The sequence below is a fragment of the Stegostoma tigrinum genome, chromosome 8, assembly GCF_030684315.1.
Source record: "Stegostoma tigrinum isolate sSteTig4 chromosome 8, sSteTig4.hap1, whole genome shotgun sequence".
In the NCBI taxonomy this organism is placed as follows: Eukaryota; Metazoa; Chordata; class Chondrichthyes; order Orectolobiformes; family Stegostomatidae; genus Stegostoma; species Stegostoma tigrinum.
In genome coordinates, this window is record NC_081361.1 from 99,357,129 (window position 1) to 99,378,391 (window position 21,263).

The 21,263-nt window shown below is 47.3% G+C and overlaps 1 protein-coding gene across 2 annotated transcripts in view; it reads left to right on the forward strand.

Moving 5' to 3' along the window:
* The first annotated feature begins 7,461 nt into the window (after nt 1-7,461).
* Nucleotides 7,462-21,263, forward strand: part of dnai3 (dynein axonemal intermediate chain 3) — a 105,147-nt gene continuing 91,345 nt past the window's right edge. For both annotated transcript variants that reach the window (XM_059648269.1, XM_059648270.1), the window contains exons 1-3: nt 7,462-7,529; nt 13,222-13,354; nt 18,512-18,696. In XM_059648269.1, coding sequence (XP_059504252.1) covers nt 7,524-7,529; nt 13,222-13,354; nt 18,512-18,696 — 324 coding nt within the window. In that variant the 5' untranslated portion in view covers nt 7,462-7,523. The remainder of the gene's footprint in view (nt 7,530-13,221; nt 13,355-18,511; nt 18,697-21,263) is intronic.

The window sequence follows — 21,263 nt, forward strand, 5'->3', positions numbered from 1 at the left end:
AGATCTTTTGACCCTGATATTCTTGGGTAAAAGATCCCATGGCACTATTGTGAAAGAAAACGATGTAACACTCAGTGGTTTCCTGGCCAATAATTATCCCTCCAAAAACATCATAAGAACAGATTAACAAGAGCATACTTGATCTCATCCTTACCAATCCGCCAGCTGCAGTTGTATCTGTCCATGGCAGTATCAGTAAGAGTGACCATCGCACAGTCCTTATGGAGACCAAGTCCCACTTTCACATTGAGAGTAACCTCCATCCTGTTGTGTGGCACTATCACCGTGCTCAACGGGACAGACTTCACACAAATCTAGCAACTCAAGGCTGGGCATCCATGAGGCGCTGTGGGCCTTCAACAGCAGCAGAATTGTACTCCAGCGCAATCAGTAACCTCATGGCCCAGCATATCCCCCACTCGACCATTACCATCAAGTCAGGGGATTAACCCTGGTTCAATGGAGAGTGCAGGAGGGTATGCCAGGAGCAGCACCAGGCATTCCTGAAATTGCAGAACCAACCTGGTGAAGCCACCAAACAGGACCACTTGCTCACCAAACAGCAAAAGCAGCAAGTGATAGACAGAGCTACGTGATGCCACAACCAATGGATCATCTAAGCTCTGCAGTCCTGCCACATCCAGTTGTAAATGGTGGTGGACAATTAAACAACTCACTGGAGGAGGAGGGTCCACAAATATCCCCACCCTCAATGGTGGAAGAGCCCAGCACATCAGTGCAAAAGGTAAGGCTGAAGCATTCGCCGCAATCTTCAGCCAGAAGTGCCGAGTGGATGATCCATCTCGGCCTCCTCCAGTGGTCCCCAGCATCACAGATACTGGTCTTCAACCAATTCGATTCACTCCACGTGATATCAAGAAACAGTTGGAGACACTGGATACTGCAAAGGCTACAGGCCCTGACAACATTCCGGCAATAGTACTGAAGATTTGTGCTCCAGAACTTGCCGCTCCCCCTGGCCAAGCTGTTCCAGAACAGCTACAACGTGGGTATCTACCCGACAATGTGGAAAATTGCCCAAGTATGTCCTGTACACAAAAAGCAGGATAAATCCAACCCAGCCAATTACGGCCCCCGTCAGTCTCTTCTCGATCATCAGTAAAGTGATGGAAGGTGTCACTAACAGTGATGGAATACTCCCCACTTGCCTGGATAGGTGCAGCCCCAACAACACTCAACAAGCTTGACACCATCCAGGACAAAGCAGCCGCTTGATTGGCACTACATCTACAAGCATCCATTCCCTCCACCACTGATGCTCAGTTGCAGCCGTGTGTACTATCTACAAGATGCACTGCAAAAGTTCACCAAAGATCCTCAGACAACACCTTCCAAACCCATGATAACAAAATGTGAAGCTGGATGAACACAGCAGGCCAAGCAGCATCTCAGGAGCACAAAAGCTGTCATTTCGGGCCTAGGCCCCGAAGGGTCTAGGCCCGAAACACCAGCTTTTGTGCTCCTGAGATGCTGCTTGGCCTGCTGTGTTCATCCAGCTTCACACTTTGTTACCTTGGATTCTCCAACATCTGCAGTTCCCATTATCACCTTTCAAACCCATGACTGCTCCATCTAGAAGGACAAGGACAGCAGACAAATGGGAACACCACCACCTCCAAGTTCCTCTCCAAGTCACTCACCATCCTGACCTGGAAATATATCGCCATTCCTTCATTGTCGCTGGATCAAAATCCTGGAATTCCCTCCCTAATAGCATTGTGGGTCAACCCACCACAGGAGGACTGCAATGGTTCAAGAAGGCAGCTCACCACCACCTTTTCAAAGGCAACAAGGGATGTGCAAGAAATGCCAGCCAGTCAGCGACACACATATCCTACAAATGAGTAATTTTTAAAAAATTTACCTGGTTCCCATCACATTGTTCCTGGGAGTTTTCTGTGTTTCATTCCAAAATTCCAATAGTGGCTACAATTCAAAAATACTTCTTTGACTGTACTTTCAAATATCCAGTGTTTGTAGAAGGTGGTACAAAACTAAAAGGTGCTGCAAGATTGATGGATGAAGAGTTACTAAATTGGTTAAGATTGGAGTTTAGAGAAAAAAACTAAGGGGAGGGTGTCTCATTGAAACATATGAAATTCTAACAGGACTAGACAGGGTAATCACAGGATGTTCCCAATGACTAGAGGGCCCAGAAAGATATTACTGTCCATGAATATAGTGTAGACCACATAGTACTGAGATAAGGAAAAATTTCTTCACCCAGAGAGTGAGAAGTCTGTGGAATTCTCTGCTACAGAAAGTAGTTGAGCCCAAAGTATTAACTGTTTGGATGCTGGGACAGTGAGTAAATTTAAGGAGGAGTTGGTCAGATTTTTGATTGGTAATGGATTGAAGAGTTATGGGGAGAAGGCAGGAAAATGTGGGGTGAAGAGCATGTCAGCCATGATCAAATGGTGGAGCAAACTTCGATGGGCCAAATGGACTAATTCTGCCCCTACATCTTATGAGCTTATGTTTTCAAGAAGGAGGGAGATAGAATTCTTGGAGTTAAAGGGACCAAAAGGTGCGGAAAGAAAGCAGGAACAGGGTGTTGAGTTGGATGATCATACTGAAAGGCACAGATAGCTTAGATGAGTGAATGGCCCACTCCTATTTTCAATGTAAATACATGTATTTTTGATTCAATCCATCAACTTGCTTTGCACTCCCAGTTTTGTGTTCATTCTCCTGGTTTCATTCCACTGTGAGATAAGTGACATCTATTGGAGCTAGTTAATGGCTGATTCACTTTACATGTCACATTAGAGGAAAGAAAATGAGCAGCAAACCTCCAGTGGTTCCATCAGTACATTTTTGTTAAATTCCAGTTTCTAATGGGTACAGGCAGAGCTTTGAGACCATTGAGCACCAGGCAGGTGCTAGACTGTATTATTTCCCTGGCAAAAGATGTTTTAATTTAATCCTTCAGTTTTCTTAATGGGCTCTTTTTGAGTTATGTTTAATTTGGCTTTTTTATTGCCAACATTTATTCTGCTTCCATCAACCCAAAAAAGCTACATTCCAGAACCAGCCTGAAAATAAAACAGAACTGCAGATGCTGGAAATCTGAAACAAAGACAGAAAGTGTTGGAGAGTCTTAACAGATCTGGCAGAGTGTGTAGAGAGATCACTGAGAGAGTTAAAGATAACAAAGTGTGAAGCTGGATGAACGCAGCAGGCCAAGCGGCATCTCAGGAGCACAAAAGCTGACGTTTCGGGTCTAGACCCTTCATCAGAGAGGGGGATGGGGAGAGGGTTCTGGAATAAATAGGGAGAGAGGGGGAGGCGGACCGAAGATGGAGAGTAAAGAAGATAGGTGGAGAGGAGAGTATAGGTGGGGAGGTAGGGAGGGGATAGTCAGTCCAGGGAAGACAGACAGGTCAAGGAGGTGGGATGAGGTAGTAGATAGGAAATGGAGGTGCGGCTTGAGGTGGGAGGAAGGGATGGGTGAGAGGAACAGGTTAGGGAAGCGGAGACAGGCTGGGCTGGTTTTGTGATGCAGTGGGGGGAGGGGAAGAACTGGGCTGGTTTTGGGATGCAGTGGAGGAAGGGGAGATTTTGAAGCTTGTGAAGTCCATATTGATACCATTGGGCTGCAGGGGCTGCAGGCGCCGTTGTTTATTGCGAACCAAGCGGAGGTGTTCTGCAAAGCGGTTCCCAAGCCTCCATTTAGTTTCCCCAATGTAGAGGAAGCCACACTGGATACAATGGATACAGTATACCACATTGGCAGATGTGCAGTTGAACATCTGCTTAATATGGAATGTCATCTTGGGGCCTGGGATGGGAGTGAGAGAGGAGGTGTGGGGGCAAGTGTAGCACTTCCTGCGGTTGCAGGGGAAGGTGCCGGGTGTGGTGGGGTTGGAGGGGAGTGTGGAGCGGACAAGGGAGTCAGGGAGAGAGTGGTCCATTGTATCCATTGTACCCAGTGTGGCTTCCTCTACATTGGGGAAACTAAATGGAGGCTTGGGAACCGCTTTGCAGAACACCTCCACTCAGTTCGCAATAAACAACGGCGCCTCCCAGTCGCAAACCATTTTAACTCCCCCTCCCATTCCTCAGATGACATGTCCATCATGGGCCTCCTGCAGTGCCTCAATGATGCCACCCGAAGGTTACGGAACAGCAACTCATATTCAGTTTGGGAACCCTGCAGCCTAATGGTATCAATGTGGACTTCACCAGTTTCAAAATCTCCCCGTCCCCAACTGCATCCCTAAACCAGCCCAGTTCATCCCCTCCCCCCACTCATCACAAAACCAGCCCAGCTCGTCCCCTCCTCCCAGTGCATCCCAAAACCAGCCCAGCCTGTCTCCGCTTCCCTAACCTGTTCTTCCTCTCACCCATCCCTTCCTCCCACCTCAAGCCGCACCTCCATTTCCTACCTACTACTTCATCCCGCCTCCTTGACCTGTCCGTCTTCCCTGGACTTACCTATCCCCTCCCTACCTCCCCACCTATACTCTCCTCTCCACCTATCTTCTTTTCTCTCCATCTTCGGCCCGCGTCCCCCTCTCTCCCTATTTATTCCAGAACCCTCACCCCATCCCCCTCTCTGATGAAGGGTCTAGGCCCGAAACGTCAGCTTTTGTGCTTCTGAGATGCTGCTTGGCCTGCTGTGTTCATCCAGCTCCACACTTTGTTATCTCGGATTCTCCAGCATCTGCAGTTCCCATTATCACTGATAGAGTTAATTCTGTTTTTATCTCTACAGATCTGCTGAATATCTCCAGTATTCTGTGTTTGCTCCAAGTCCTGCACAGACTGGTGAATTTTGCTGAGGATATTAAAACTGACAGAAGTAAAATCTGATTGCAGAAAAAAGTTCAGATCAGTTGTGCAACTGCCAGAAAATTGCAATCTTGCTGTAACCGATTCAAAGGGTGCATTGTAAGTTGACAGGGAAACATTCTGATGAATGGACAATCTAAGACAGGAAACATTACAGCCTTAAAATTATAAGTGTCATCACTTTTCTTTTCCTCAACTGGGATCATGGCACTCCTAAAAACTGAACATCCGAATGGATCATTTTCATCAAAATGTTGTGACACACATCTCAAGGAGGCAGGACTTGAACCCAAGCCTCCCGGTACCAATTCACCAAGAGAATGCTTAAGAATCCTGCAGACTAGAAGCCTCTGACTATTTCATAGAATCTCCTATAGTGTGGAAGCAGGCTATTTAGCCCATCAAATCTGCACTGACACTCTAAAGAGCACCCCATCTAGATCCACCCCTCTACCCTATCCCTGTAACTCCACGTTTACCATGGCTAATCTACATAGTCTGCCCATTCCTGGACACTCTGGGCAATTTTTAGCATGGCCCATCCACCTAACTGGCACATCTTTGGACTGGGGCAGGGAACTCATGCAGAACAGAGGGAGAGTGTGCCATCTCCACACAGTTTCCTGAGGGTGGAATGGAATCTGCTTCACTGGTACAGCGAAGCAGCAAGACTAACCAATGGGCCACCAGGCTTCTCACCGCTCTGAGGAAGTATTAGTTCTGCAAGAATTGGCATTAACAAAGGAATTAACAAAGTTAATCAAGGGACAATCTCTATTAACTGCACCAATCAGAACTGCTGACCAAAACAATTCTGAAGCAGGGTCTAGGCCTGAAACGTCAGCTTTCCTGCTCCTAAGATGCTGCTTGGCCTGCTGTGTTCATCCAGCTCCACACCTTGGTATCTCGAATTCCAAAGTGGGCTGATTCTCCATTAATGGGAAGTAATTCGAGGCTAAAAGGCAAAGTCCTGCTCTCTTATTACAGGGAGAGATGACTGGTTGTGGTTTAACCTGAGGGTCCCATACCTTGGGTAATGGGAGCGATTGAGAAGGACAGTCTTTCATGGTAAGCTCAGCCAGTGCAGGAACTGAACACTGTTGACATCACTCTGCATCTCAAACCAACTGTCCAGCCAACCGAGCTAACCAAACCTCAATGACTGCATGCCTATTAAAGGCATCAAGGGGTATGGGCAGAAAACAGGAATGTGGTATCAAGATTGAGAGTCAGCCATGATCATATTGAATTTCCATGCTGTATGTCCCTATGGTTGAATGGCACGTTCCTACTCTTAATTTCTATGTTTCTCTTAGTGACAAAAAAAACCACTGCAGATGCTGGAATCCAAGGTAGACGAACAGGGGGCTAGAAGAATGCAGCAGGCCAGGCAGCATCTGAAGGAACGGAAAAGGTAACTTTTCGGGTAATATCTTTCTTCAAGAGTGGTGGCCAGGAGGTAAACTGAACCTCGGTCTAATCTGTGCTTTTTTGTGGATCAGTGGACAGTGCTCTGAGCCAGAAGTTTGGGTGCTGAATTTATACTTATTTGTAGTTCAGCTGGGCCTCCAGTACAGTACTGAGGGAGCGCTGCAGTTTTGAGATGTTTCACACAAGACATTAACCACTCCTTCTCAAGTCAACATAAAAGACTCAATACCCCTCTGGCAAAGAAGAGCAAGAGAGCATCACCAGATAAATGGTGATCCCTCAACCAACATTATGAAAGCAGACTATCTGGCAATACAAACACATTATGGTTTGGGGGGAGATAACAAGGTGGATGACCACAGCAGGCCAGGCAGCATCAGAGGAGCAGGAAAGCTTGATTGATGGATGAAGAGTTACTAAATTGGTTAAGATTGGAGTTTAGAGAAAAAAAACTACGGGGAGGGTGTCTCATTGAAACATATAAAATTCTAACAGGACTAGACAGGGTAATCACAGGATGTTCCCAATGACTAGAGGGCCCAGAAAGATATTACTGTCCATGAATATAGTGTAGACCACATAGGACTGAGATAAGGAAAAATTCCTTCACCCAGAGAGTGGGAAGCCCGTGGAATTCTCTGCTACAGTAAGTAGTTGAGGCCAAAGTATTAACTGTTTAGGTTCTGGACTCTTCTTCAGAAATTTTACATACAGTGCATTCCCACAAACAGCAATGTGATAATAAGTAGATCATTTAGAGGGTGTTTCAGTGCTGGTTGTGAAATTACATTCGGTCTTTGACTAATGCCAACAGATCGTTTATATCCAGAGAATTAGAGGGTGGAGATGGCTGAAGTCTAACGTTTCTTTGGAAAGATGGCACCTCAGACAGTGCAGCACTCCTTCAGTGCTACTTCTGACCAATGTGGAGGGACACACTCAATGGACTGTACACTGCATGATCCAACCCAGTTGCTGGGAATTGGCTTCTGCATGCATCATCATTTGGCACTGCAACCTGACAGAGCTCCAGTTTCCAGCTCAATGCCGCCAAAAGCGAGGTATTTGCAGCTCCTTGGTGAGGCCGCGGGGCGCCACGTCAATGCAGCGCTCTCTCCAGCTTCTATGGCGCACGCGCTGCCTTCCTTCGGGGCTGCTATTGGTTCCGGGGTCTGTCAATCAGCAGTTTTTTCCGGTGGCTCCTAGCAACCGCCATGGAGACGAAAGACGCCGGAAGAGTCTGAGACACAACAAAGGAGGTCCAGCCCGAAGCCAACATGAATGTAAGTGATTCAAGTGAACTGACCCTCTCCCTTCGGGGGGGTTTGTACAACATTTACAGAAATGTAGATTGAAGAAAATAAAGAGATTTAAAAGTAAACCCATTCTGTTCAATGGCCAAGCCTTCCTGACACCCTCCTCACCCAATATCTGATCGAGTCCTCCTTCAGAATCGCACTTAACCAGATGGCAGTTGGTACAGATTTTACAGCATTGTACATGATGATGGTGGGGAGGCAGGTTCAGTAAAAGACTGTGTCATTTTCAAGAAGGAAGAAAGCGCAGGGTCTTAGGGAGAGTGGAGCTTGGGGAGATGTTCCTTTGGAGAGCTGGTGCGGACACGATGGGCCGGATGTCCCCCTTCTGTGCTGTAATAATGCTGTGATGGTATGACATTCAATGTAATGTACGAGTGGATTGCAATCTCCGCGGCCTTGAGTGCATCCAAAACTGAAAGGACCACGGATGCTGTAAATCAGAAGCAGAAACAGAAATTGCTGGAAAAGCTCAGCAGGTCTAGCAGCATCTGTGGACTGAAATCAGAGTTATTGTTTTGGGCCCAGTGACCCTTCCTCAAAACAGAGGGCCAATCAAGCCGAAACGTTAACTCAGCTTTCTCTCCATAGATGCTGCCTGACCTGCTGAACTTTTCCAGCAAACTCTTGTTTCTCATGACCTAACCCACAGCAGACCCTGTTCTATTCTTTATCTTTGCTCTTTGACCAATAGTGATTCCAAGGTGTGCCAATGTCTCAAATTTAAACCCCTCTGCTCCCACTCGCTCTCCTTGTCTCTGTGATCTCCTACAGCCCCACAACTATTTGAGATTGCAATACTCCTCAAATGCAGGTTTTTGACCATCAGAAATAGTAAGAACTGCCGATGTTGGAGTCTGAGATACAAGTTGTGGAGCTGGATGGACACAGCAGGCCAGGCAGCATCAGAGGAGCAGGAAAGCTGACGCTTCGGGTCAGGACCCTTCTTCAGAAATTGGGCAGGGAGAAGGGGCTCTGAAATTAATAGTTGTGGGGTGGTGATAACAGGTAGATAGTGGAGTGGATAAGGAGAAGATGGACGGGTCAAGGAGGCGGGGATCAGAGGGGGTGCTGGCCTTGGGATGAGGCTGGGGTGGGGAGATTTTGAAGCTTGTAAAGTCCACATTGAGACCATTGGGTTGTAGGGTTCTAAGGTGGAATATGATGTGTTGTTCTTCCACTTTTCGTGTGGCATTGTTGTGATACGGGAGGAGTCCCAGGTATGTCACCCAGGGAAGTGGAGGATGGAGTTGAAATGGTTCGCGACTGGAAGGTGTTGTCATTTGTTGCAAACTGAGCACAAGTGTTCCACAAAGCGATCTCTGAGCCTCCGCTTTGTCTCCCCAATGTCGAGGAGGCCGCAACGGGAACAGCGGATACAATAGACCTCATTACCGGATGTGCAGGTGAACATCTGTTTGATGTGGAAGGTTTTTTTGGGGCCTGGGATGGGGGTGAGGGGGAAGTATAGGGGCAGGTGTAGCACCTCCTGCAGTTGCAGGGAAAGGTGCCGGGGGTCGTGGGGTTAGTAGAGAATGTGGAGCGGATGTGGGAGTTTGACCATTTTGATTTCAATCACTTTATCGCTGGTAGCCATGCCTTTAGTATCCCAGCCCCAGACCCTGCAAAGGGTATGGCAAGTTGTGGAGCACAAATCTTCAGTTATATTGCCAGCATGTTGTGAGGGCCCATAGTCTTTGCAGTATCCAGTGCCTTCAGCTGTTTGTTGATAACATGTGAAGTGAATCAAATTGGCTCCAGACTGGTACCTGTAATGCTGAGAAGCTCAAGAGGAGGCAAGATGGCTTGGCACCTCCAGAGCTGCAAAGTTTCGCAGACACTCCTTGCCTTCTGTACTGACATAATGCACACACTGCTGGACTCCCTGATCACTGAGAATGGGAGTGGTTAAGGAGGTTCCACCTTCAGTTAGTCATTCAATTGCCCATCACCATTAATGAATGGATGAGGCAGGACTCCAGGCTCCATCAGTCTACACTAGGTCATCAATAAAGTGGCGTCATCAATAGGGGCAAACTCTCTGCTGGTTGGAGTCACACCTGGTATATGGGAAGGTGGTTGTGAGATTACTTGATGCTGTCTGGCACATGTTCCTTCCACTTTTTGACATGTGGACCTTCCAGTGTTGCATCTTCACAGGCTGGTTCTTCAATTTTAGGTGTGCCTGGTGCCTAGCGCATCCTCCAGCACTCTTCACCAATCCAAATTGTAGAGAAAAGACCTAATATTGGCATGGAGGGATTTCAAGGGAAGGTGAAAATCTTTAGTTGTTCTTATTCATTCATGGGATGAGGGCAGTGCTAGGTAGGTTAACATTCATTGCACATCCCTAATTGTCCAGCTAGCAGTTAAGGGTCAACCACATTGCTGTGTGTCTGGAAACACATGTAGACCAGACCTGGTAAGGATGGCAGTTTCTCTCTTCAAGGACATTGGTGAACCAGATTTTTTTTTCAACAATCAACAATAGATTTATGGTCATCATTAGACTCCTAATTTCAGATTTTTAATCAATTTCAAATTCAACCATCTGCCAGCCTGGGATTTGAACCCAGGTCCCCAGAATATTACTTGGGTTAGCAACCATACCACTCCCCTCCCTGCAACAAAAGCAAAGACAGAATCCCACTTGTCCTCACATATCACCCACTAACCTCCATATCCAAAGTATCATTCTCCACCATTTCCACCACCTACAATCCCTTCCCACTCCTATCTACCTTCCGTAAGGACTGCTCTCTCCAAGACTCCCTCATCCGCTCCACACTCCCCGCCAGCCCCACCACCCCCAGCACCTTTCCCTGCAACTGCAGGAAGTGCTACACCTGCCCCTACATCTAAGACAGAGGTTCACCTGCACTTCTGTCAATGTGGTCTACTGCATCTGCTGTTCTCCCTGTAGTCTCCTCTACATCAGTGAGAGCTAGTGGAGGCTCAGAGACCGCTTTGTAGACCACCTGATCTCTGTTCATGACAAACGATAACACCTGTGAGTCACAAACGATTTCAACTCCCCCTCCCACTCCCTGGGCAATATGTCCCATCCTGGGCCTCCTCCAGTATCACAACGACGCCAAGTGGAAACTGGAGGAGCAGCACCTCATATTCCGCCTTGGGAGCCTACAGCCCAATGACCTAAATGTGGGCTTTACCAGTTTCAAAATCTCCCCACCCCTGGCCTCATCCCATGACCAACCCTCCCTCTCATCCCTGCCTCCTTGACCTGACACAACCTGTCCATCTTCTCTCCCAACTATCCACTCCTCCAACCACACTGACCAATCCCCATCACTGCCTATCTGCACTCACCTATTACCAACCCACTCACCATCCCCAGACCCACCCCTCCTCTCTATTCATTCCCGAGCTCCCTTGCCCCTTCCCAACTTCTGAAGAAGGGTCCTGACCTAAAATGGCAACTTTTCTGCTCCTTTGATGCTGTCTGGCCTACTGTGTTCCTCCGTTCTAATAGTAGCTTTCCAGGGCCAATGAGTGCATTTAGCATTAATTATGTCAGCCTACAACTGAAAACCAAGTTACAGCAAATTTAACAAGATGGAATACTTTCAGGAATTTTACAGTGAAACTAATTGGGCAGAAGTCAGACTTTTAACTAAACCATGATAATAAAATGTGAGGCTGGATGAACACAGCAGGCCAAGCAGCATCTCAGGAGCACAAAAGCTGACGTTTCGGGCCTAGACCCTTCATCAGAGAGGGGGATGGGGAGAGGGAACTGGAATAAATAGGGAGAGAGGGGGAGGCGGACCGAAGATGGAGAGTAAAGAAGATAGGTGGAGAGAGTGTAGGTGGGGAGGTAGGGAGGGGATAGGTCAGTCCAGGGAAGACGGACAGGTCAAGGAGGTGGGATGAGGTTAGTAGGTAGCTGGGGGTGCGGCTTGGGGTGGGAGGAAGGGATGGGTGAGAGGAAGAACCGGTTAGGGAGGCAGAGACAGGTTGGACTGGTTTTGGGATGCAGTGGGTGGGGGGGAAGAGCTGGGCTGGTTGTGTGGTGCAGTGGGGGGAGGGGACGAACTGGGCTGGTTTAGGGATGCAGTAGGGGAAGGGGAGATTTTGAAACTGGTGAAGTCCACATTGATACCATATGGCTGCAGGGTTCCCAGGCGGAATATGAGTTGCTGTTCCTGCAACCTTCGGGTGGCATCATTGTGGCAGTGCAGGAGGCCCCTGATGGACATGTCATCTAGAGAATGGGAGGGGGAGTGGAAATGGTTTGCGACTGGGAGGTGCAGTTGTTTGTTGCGAACTGAGCGGAGGTGTTCTGCAAAGCGGTCCCCCAGCATCCGCTTGGTTTCCCCAATGTGGCTGGGGGACCGCTTTGCAGAACACCTCCGCTCAGTTCGTAACAAACAACTGCACCTCCCAGTCGCAAACCATTTCCACTCCCCCTCCCATTCTCTAGATGACATGTCCATCAGGGGCCTCCTGCACTGCCACAATGATGCCACCCGAAGGTTGCAGAAACAGCAACTCATATTCCGCCTGGGAACCCTGCAGCCATATGGTATCAATGTGGACTTCACCAGTTTCAAAATCTCCCCTTCTCCTACTGCATCCCTAAACCAGCCCAGTTCGTCCCCTCCCCCCACTGCACCACACAACCAGCCCAGCTCTTCCCCCCCACCCACTGCATCCCAAAACCAGTCCAACCTGTCTCTGCCTCCCTAACCGGTTCTTCCTCTCACCCATCCCTTCCTCCCACCCCAAGCCGCACCTCCAGCTACCTACTAACCTCATCCCACCTCCTTGACCTGTCCGTCTTCCCTGGACTGACCTATCCCCTCCCTACCTCCCCACCTACACTCTCTCCACCTATCTTCTTTACTCTCCATCTTCGGTCCGCCTCCCCCTCTCTCCCTATTTATTCCAGTTCCCTCTCCCCATCCCCCTCTCTGATGAAGGGTCTAGGCCCGAAACGTCAGCTTTTGTGCTCCTGAGATGCTGCTTGGCCTGCTGTGTTCATCCAGCCTCACATTTTATTATCTTGGAATTCTCCAGTATCTGCAGTTCCCATTATCTCTTTAACTAAACCATGTTGAGTTTGGGAACCTCCAATGTCTCAGTGGGTTGATGTTGTTTCACAGATTATAAATTTTACCTTTGCGCATGTGTGACTCTGCAGATCTGTGGACTAACTGTCAGTTTCAGTGGATTTGTGACAGTGACAGATTGCTCATTCCTGCCAGAATAGCACCAGTGATGGATGGGCAAGTCAACTGGAGTGAATTTAGTCCTAAAGCCTTATGTCCCTGAGGCAAAAAATGGGAGCTGGCCTATGCCTATAAACATTAATTTCCATCTGCTATAAATAGAAACATCTTTCATTGTTATTGTAGACAAGGGAGTTAAAATTGCAGAGTAGAAGCAAATTGCTGGAGAAACTCAGTGTTTGTGGAGAGTAAACAATGTTAACATTTCAAGTCCAGTTGGATCTGACAACATGGAATGAAAACTTCATTAGTTCAAACTGCACACTAATCCAACAGAGAAATGTTTAGAGTTCATTGGTAGTACAGGTCATCTGTTGGGTAGTTCATCCAAACCGTTTTACTGAGATTATTGGCATTTTTTAAGCGTATAGTTTTGTCTCTGACTTTTACTGTTTTAATTTCTATAGGTCCCTAGCAGGGAGAATGAAACGCCGACATCTCGGCCCATAACACCCACTGACTTGAAACCAACACCCAAGGTGAAAGATAGAGTTCGGTCTAAAACACGCTTAAGGTCAGCTAAAAGAGTCAAATCTGGAGGTGAGTTTTTTTTAACTATCAAATGGGACGTAGACATCACCGGCAAGCCAATATTTGTTGTCCCTTCCTAATATCTCCTTAACTGAGCAACCACTTCAGAGGGAGTTAACCCAGTGTGAAGCTGGAGGAACACAGCAGGCCAGGCAGCATCAGAGGAGCAGGAAAGCTGGCGTTTCCTGCAGTTTCCGGGTCATGATCACAGATTTTCATTTGATATTCACTGATGTTATATGTAGAGTATAGGAGAATAAGGATGTAGAAGTGATGATGCAATTATACAAAACACTGGTCAAATCCCTCTTGGAATACTGTGAACAGGGCACAGACAGGAAATGTGGGGAATTTTGAGTTATGTGATGAAACCTTTAGGTTTCGTGACCCTTATCCGCACACTCTCCTAAGTCTATCGTAACACAGCGACTCAAAGTTGGCTACAGCTAAAGGTAACTAATAAATCTGCTGCTGCCTGATTGCCAGATCAATTTCTGAGTAGTTTTGTTTGCTCCTAGTGGAGTGGCAGTCATTCCCAGCAGAGGCCGATAGGTCAGTACATACATGGTGGAGAAACAAACCCTCCAATTCCTCAAACTGACCTTATCTTTGCAATTTCATATAAAACTACAGTTATGGAAAACATAGCAGTCAATTTGCACACAGCACGCTCCTTTAAAATACACTGACGGAATACCAAAAAAAATTGATTATTGTGGATTACTACAGCCTGAACATCAGGGAATGATCACTTACTCTGTTATGAGCTGCCATGGGTTCTTTAGAATCCATGAGAGAGCAAAAGGTTCAGTGGCTCATTAACCAGTACAGCCAATGTGACAGTGCGGCACTCCCTCAGTACTGACCCTCTGACAGTGCGGCACTCCCTCAGTACTGACCCTCTGACAGTGTGGCACTCCCTCAGTACTGACCCTCTGACAGTGCGGCACTCCCTCAGTACTGACCCTCTGACAGCGTGGCTCTCCCTCAGTACTGACCCTCTGACAGTGCGGCACTCCCTCAGTACTGACCCTCTGACAGTGCGACACTCCCTCAGTACTGACCCTCTGACAGTGCGGCACTCCCTCAGTACTGACCCTCTGACAGTGCGGCACTCCCTCAGTACTGACCCTCTGACAGTGCGACACTCCCTCAGTACTGACCCTCTGACAGCGTGGCTCTCCCTCAGTACTGACCCTCTGACAGTGCGGCACTCCCTCAGTACTGACCCTCTGACAGTGCGGCACTCCCTCAGTACTGACCCTCTGACAGTGCGGCACTCCCTCAGTACTGACCCTCTGACAGTGCGACACTCCCTCAGCACTGACCCTCTGACAGTGCGGCACTCCCTCAGTACTGACCCTCTGACAGTGCGGCACTCCCTCAGTACTGACCCTCTGACAGTGCAGCACTCCCTCAGTACTGACCCTCTGACAGTGCGGCACTCCCTCAGTACTGACCCTCTGACAGTGCGGCACTCCCTCAGTACTGACCCTCTGACAGTGTGGCTCTCCCTCAGTACTGACCCTCTGACAGTGCGGCACTCCCTCAGTACTGACCCTCTGACAGTGCGGCACTCCCTCAGTACTGACCCTCTGACAGTGCGGCGCTCCCTCAGTACTGACCCTCTGACAGTGTGGCTCTCCCTCAGTACTGACCCTCTGACAGCGTGGCTCTCCCTCAGCACTGACCCTCTGACAGTGTGGCTCTCCCTCAGTACTGACCCTCTGACAGCGTGGCTCTCCCTCAGCACTGACCCTCTGACAGTGCGACACTCCCTCAGCACTGACCCTCTGATAGTGCGACACTCCCTCAGCACTGACCCTCTGACAGTGCGACACTCCCACAGTACTGACCCTCTGACAGTGTGGCACTCCCTCAGCACTGACCCTCTGACAGTGCGACACTCCCTCAGCACTGACCCTCTGATAGTGCGACACTCCCTCAGCACTGACCCTCTGACAGTGCGACACTCCCACAGTACTGACCCTCTGACAGTGCAGCACTCCCTTAGTACTGCAGTGAGTTTCAAGCTAGATATTTGTGCTCAAGTCTCTGCAATGGAACTTGGAGATGGAAGTTCTACCTACTGAGCGATTCCTGACAGTGACCCCTTTGGGAAAACCGCCACACTTATGCCCAATCCAGGAGTGGTCCAGACCTCCTGCCCTGAGTTGCATTGGATCTATCACAGGTCAGGCCAATGGGAATTGTATCTGTAGGTAGAAGTACTGGTTGACTCACTATTCCTGTCCCCTTTCCTCGTCCTCTCTTTCATTGCCATTGTACAGCACAAAAATGGACCCTTCGGTCCAACTCGTCTCTGCTGACCAAGTATCCTAAACAAATCTATTCCCATTTGCCAGCATTTATCCAAAAGTCTCTAAGCCCTGAATTTGAAAAAAACTGAAAGGAGTGTGGATGCTGTAAATCAGGAACAAAAACAGAAGTTGCTGGAAAGGATCAGCAGGTCTGGCAGCATCTGTGAAGAAAAAAAATCAGATTTAGCGTTAAAAATCAGACCCCCAAAATGTTAACTCTACTTTTATCTTCATGGATGCTGCTGGACCCGCTGAGCTTTTCCAGAAACTTCAGTTTTTGCCTTTTCATCCCCTCCTATTCATATACCCATCCAGATGCCCTATAAATGTTGTAATTGTACCAGCCCCCACCACTTCCTCAGCTCATTCCATACATGCACCACCCTCTGTGTGAAAACGTTACACCTGAGGCCACTTTTAAATCTTTGCCCTCTCACCTTAAACCCATGCCCTCTAGTTTTGGACTACCCCGTCCTGGGAAGAAGACCTGGCCCATTCACCCTATCCATGCTCCTCATGATTGCCTAAATTCCAAAACATTATTCCTCAGCCTCTGATGTTCCAGGGAAAATAGCCCCAGCCCATTCAGTCTCTCAAAGAACAAAGAACAAAGAAACCTACAGCACAGGAACAGGCCCTTTGGCCCTCCAAGCCTGTGCCGATCAAGATCCTCTGTCTAACCTGTCATCTATTTTCTAACGGTCTGTGTCCATTTGCTCCCTGCCCATCCATGTACCTGTCCAAATATACCTTAAAAGACGTTAACGTGTCTGCGTCTACCACCTCCGCATGCAACGCGTTCCAGGCACCCACCACCCTCTGTGTAAAGAACTTTCCACGCATATCTCCCTTAAACATTCCTCCTCTCACTTTGAACTGATGACCCCTAATAATTGAGTTCCCCACTCTGGGAAAAAGCTTTTTACTATCCACCCTGTCTATACCCCTCAGGATTTTGCAGACCTCAATCAGGTCCCCCCTCAATCTCCGTCTTTCTAATGAAAATAATCCTAATCTACACAACCTCTCTTCATAGCTAGCACCCTCCATACCAGGCAACATCTTGGTGAACCTCCTCTGCACCCTCTCCAAAGCATCCACATCCTTTTGGTAATGTGGCGACCAGAACTGCACATAGTACTCCAAATGTGGCCGAACCAAAGTCCTATACAACTGCAACATGACCTGCCAACTCTTGTACTCAATACCCTGTCCAATGAAGGAAAGCATGCCATATGCCTTCTTGACCAGCCTATTGACCTGCGTTGTCACCTTCAGGGAACAATGGACCTGAACACACAGATCTCTCTTCATCAATTTTCCCTAGGACTTTTCCATTTACTGTATAGTTCGTCCTTGAATTTGATCTTCCAGGATGCAGCACCTCGCATTATAGCACAAACCATCCAACCCCAGCAACATCCGTAGAAATCTTTTCTGAACTCTTTCAAGTTTCACAACATTCTTCCTGAAGGCAGGGAAACCAAAATTCCAAAAGCAGTATTCCAAAAGTGGCCTAATGGATATCCTGTACAGCCGTAACATGGCTTCCCAATTCCGATACTCAATGCACTAACCACTAAAGGCAAGCATACCAAACACCATCTTCACTCTGTAAAAACGGAAGAACTGCAGATGCTGTAAATCAGGAACAAAAACAAAGTTTCTGGAAAGGATCAGCAAGCCTGGCAGCATCTGGGGAGTTCTGAGGATGGGTCACTGAATCTAAAACCTTTATTTTTTTTCTGCCTTCACAAATGCTGCCAGAACTGCTGAGCTTTACCAGCAACTTTGTTTTTGAATCATTTTCACTGTCCTGTCTACTGGCAACTCCACTTTCAAGGAACAATGAGCCTGCACTCCAAGGTCTCTTTGTTCAGCAACACTCACCAGGACCTCACCATTAAGTGTATATGTCCTGCCCTGATTTGCCTTTTCAAAATGCTGCACCTCACATTTATCTAAATTGCCCTTAGCCGGTTGGCCCATCTGATCAAGATCTCCTTGTACTCTTCACTGTCACTACACCCCCGATTTTGGTATCATCTGCAAATTTACTAACCGTACCAACTCTGTTCACGTCCAAATCATCTTTATAAATGACAAAAAGCAGTGGATCATTGTAGCACACCACTGGTCACAGGCTACCAGTTTGAAAAGCAACTCTCCACCACCACTCTCTGTCTTCTACCTTCGAGCCAATTCTGTTTCCAAATGGCTAGTTCTCCCTGTATTCTGTGTGATCTAACCTTGATAATCAGTCTACCATGCAGCACCTTGTTTTCTCCTTTCTTTTGTTGTATTTTAACTACAACATATTAATAAAGAGATAACAAGGTGTAGAGCTGGATGAACACAGCAGGCCAGGCAGCATCACAGGAGCTGGAAAGCCGATGTTTTGGGTCTGGACCCATCTCCAGCTCTGTGCCTTGTTATCTCAGATTCTCCAGCATTGTCAGGGCCTACTAGTTCCCACTATCTCTCAATGTATGAAAAAAGATATTTTGCTTCAGGATCAGTATTTTGACCAATCAAATCATATTCGGAACGTAAAACCTGGCACTTACCTTTAAAATAAGCAAACGTTAGGATTCAGGCTTCCTCTTAATATATTTTGTGGGGGTTTGGCCTGGAGTCCATAACAATTTCAAATGGGCCATCTTGTGTGAATTGATCCAAAATGACAGGATTTTGTTTTGTAATTTGGTTTGAACAATGTAACAGTTTACCTGCTTTTCCCTGTGAGGGTCCCTGGCAATGAGATTGCTTTGAAATTTGAATATGTGTTTCGTGTAGAAGCCAATAATTTGACTGGAAAGTAAATGGGATTAAACCCTGTTTGCAGTGTTCAACGAGGAAGTTATTCCTCTCGTTCTCACCTCGAAGACTCAAGAAATTTTCCAGTGCGTGATTGACCAGGATGTGACGGAGGAGCGTCCCTACAAGCTTATTAAAAAGGAAGATATTATTAATGACATAAAATCCAGGGGAGGTGTCTCCGATTTCTATCCGTTCAAACAGCTGATCCTGGTTGGTAATGTATTTATTTAAAGAATGATTTCACCATATTGAGAGTATATGTAGTCTTTCACTGTCTCTCTCAAGCAGACGTGCAGCAATGAAGATGACTTGCTTTCATTCAAGGATGGGAGAATTTGATTTGCTATGAGATGGATGATGAGGCAGATCATAGTTTAAGAATAAGACAAAAATGAGGGAATTTTTTTTCTTACTGAAAGTTGAGAGTGTTTGGAACTCCCTTCCTCATAAGGCAGTGAATGAATAATCTTTTTAGAGAGAGGGAGATAGAGTCTCAATGATCAAGGGGCTGAAAGATTATCGGGGAATTGCAGGAATATAGAGTTGAGGTTAAGATTAGATCACCCTTGATCTTATTGAATGGTGGAGCAGGTTTGAAGGGCTGAGTGGCCTACTCTTGTTCCTTGTCTGTGTGTTTGAATGAGATTTTTTTTTCTTTATTCATTCACAGGATGAGGGTGTCACTGACCAGGCAACATTTATTGCCCATTCCTAATTGTCCAAAGGGCAGTTCAGAGTCAACTACATTGCTGTGGGTCTTGGGTCACATGTAGGCCAGACCAGGTAAGGATGGCAGTTTCCTCCCCTAAAGGACATTGGTGAACCAGGTGGGTTTTACCAACAATCAACAGTTGATTCATGATCATCATTAGACTCTTAATTCCAGATATTTATTGATTTCAAATTCTACCATCTGCCATAACAGGATTCAAACCCGGGTCCCCAGAACACTATCTGGGTCTCTGGATTAACAGTCCAGCGATAATACCACTAGGCCATTGCCTCCCCATTGCTCTACAGATTCCAGCAGACAGGGCAGCTAAGCTTGAAGGACCACAGAGATGGGATGGTTGGAGGTTTGACTATTCCTAGAACGTCTCATCACTAGTTCTGTACATTCCTGACAAAACCTGTCTATCTGTTCAGCACTTTCCCAAGTGAACCTTCTCCATTTTCAACAGTTGCAAGCCAGGGTCTCCCACAAGTCAGCAGGAATGTTTGACCTCTTCACGGAGGCTTTGGGGATGTCCCTAAATCATCCCCACTTTCTTCTGGAAGCCTCCCACCTGCTACGACAGAGTTCAGCAGATGCTTCAGTGAATCTGCTATTGAGTAACGGCAGTTACGGGGGAAGCAGTGGTATTATCACCAGACTATTGATCCAGAAACTCAGCTAATGCGCTGGGGACATGGATTCAAATCCCACACTGGCAGATAGTGGAAATGGAATTCCATAAATTATCTGGAATTAAGAATCTAATGATGACCATGAATCCATTGTTAATTGTTGGACAACCCATCTGGTTCACTAATGCCCTTTAGGGAAAGAAACTGCCATCCTTACCTGGTCTGGCCTACTTGTGACTCTAGACACACAGCAATGTGGATGACTCTTAACTGCCCTCTGGTCATCTAGGGATGGGCAATAAATGCTGGCTTAGCCAGGGTTACCCACACATTGGGAGTGAATTATCAAAGAGAGTTAAGTCTGATCCACACCGTGATATACTGGGACAGAGTTGCTGTTGAGCCATCTTTCCTGATTTGGAGGATCTCCTGAAGGCACCGCTGACAGTAATGTTTCAGGGCTTAGCTGTTTCTGCTGGACACTGCCCAATCTCCAAAGCCTATAAAGTGAAGTCGCTATAGCCCCAGATGACCGCAGGGGTGCTCTCCAATTCGGGAGGCAGGGAAATGATTGCGGGTCACCATACGTCTAGCACAGGGATCACTATTCACCATGATCTTCCTGTCAGATTTGAGAGTCTGGAATTGTTATTTATTCGGCGATGTCAGCATTCGCTGGCTGGGTCCAGCGTTTATTGCCTCTCCCTGTTGCCCCTTAAGAAAATTGTGATGAGCTTCCTTCTTGAACAACTGCACTCCATCCTTGGGATACAGGGTATGTCACATAAGGAGCAGTTGAGGACTCTGAGTCTATACTCTGTGGAGTTTAGAAGGATGAGGGGAGATCTGATTGAAACTTACAGAATATCGAGATGCCTGGATAGAGTGGACTTGGAGAAGAGGTTTCTATTCGTTGGAGAGACAAGGACCCAAGCACACAGCCTTAGAGTGAAGGAATGACCCTTTAGGACTTAAATGAGGTGGAATTTCTTCAGTCAGAGGGTGGTGAATCTGTGAAACTCACTGCTGCAGAGGGCTCTGGAGGCCAAGTCATTGAATGTATTTAAGACAGAGATAGGTTTTTGATTTGTGGAGGGATCAAGGTTACAGAGAGAAGACAGAAGAATGGGCTTTGAGAGACACTGTTCCAGTGGGCAGTGGTGAGGTGAAAGTTAGCAGAGAGGGGCTGGTTTTGGGGAGTGTGGTTAGGTATCGGGGGTAAGTATGGATCTTGAGTGTGTGGGAGGTTGGCATTAGTATGAGTGATTGGAGGTCAGTGTGAGTGGTCTGATTTGAAAGGCAATCGACCAGAAAATGGAATTTGCACTCGAGGGTTTGGATCTGTCTGATATCAATAACTCTCCTAGTTTCACACTGTTTGCTGGAACTCTTCCTGACCCTCACTAAGACAGTTTTCATTTTTTTTTAAA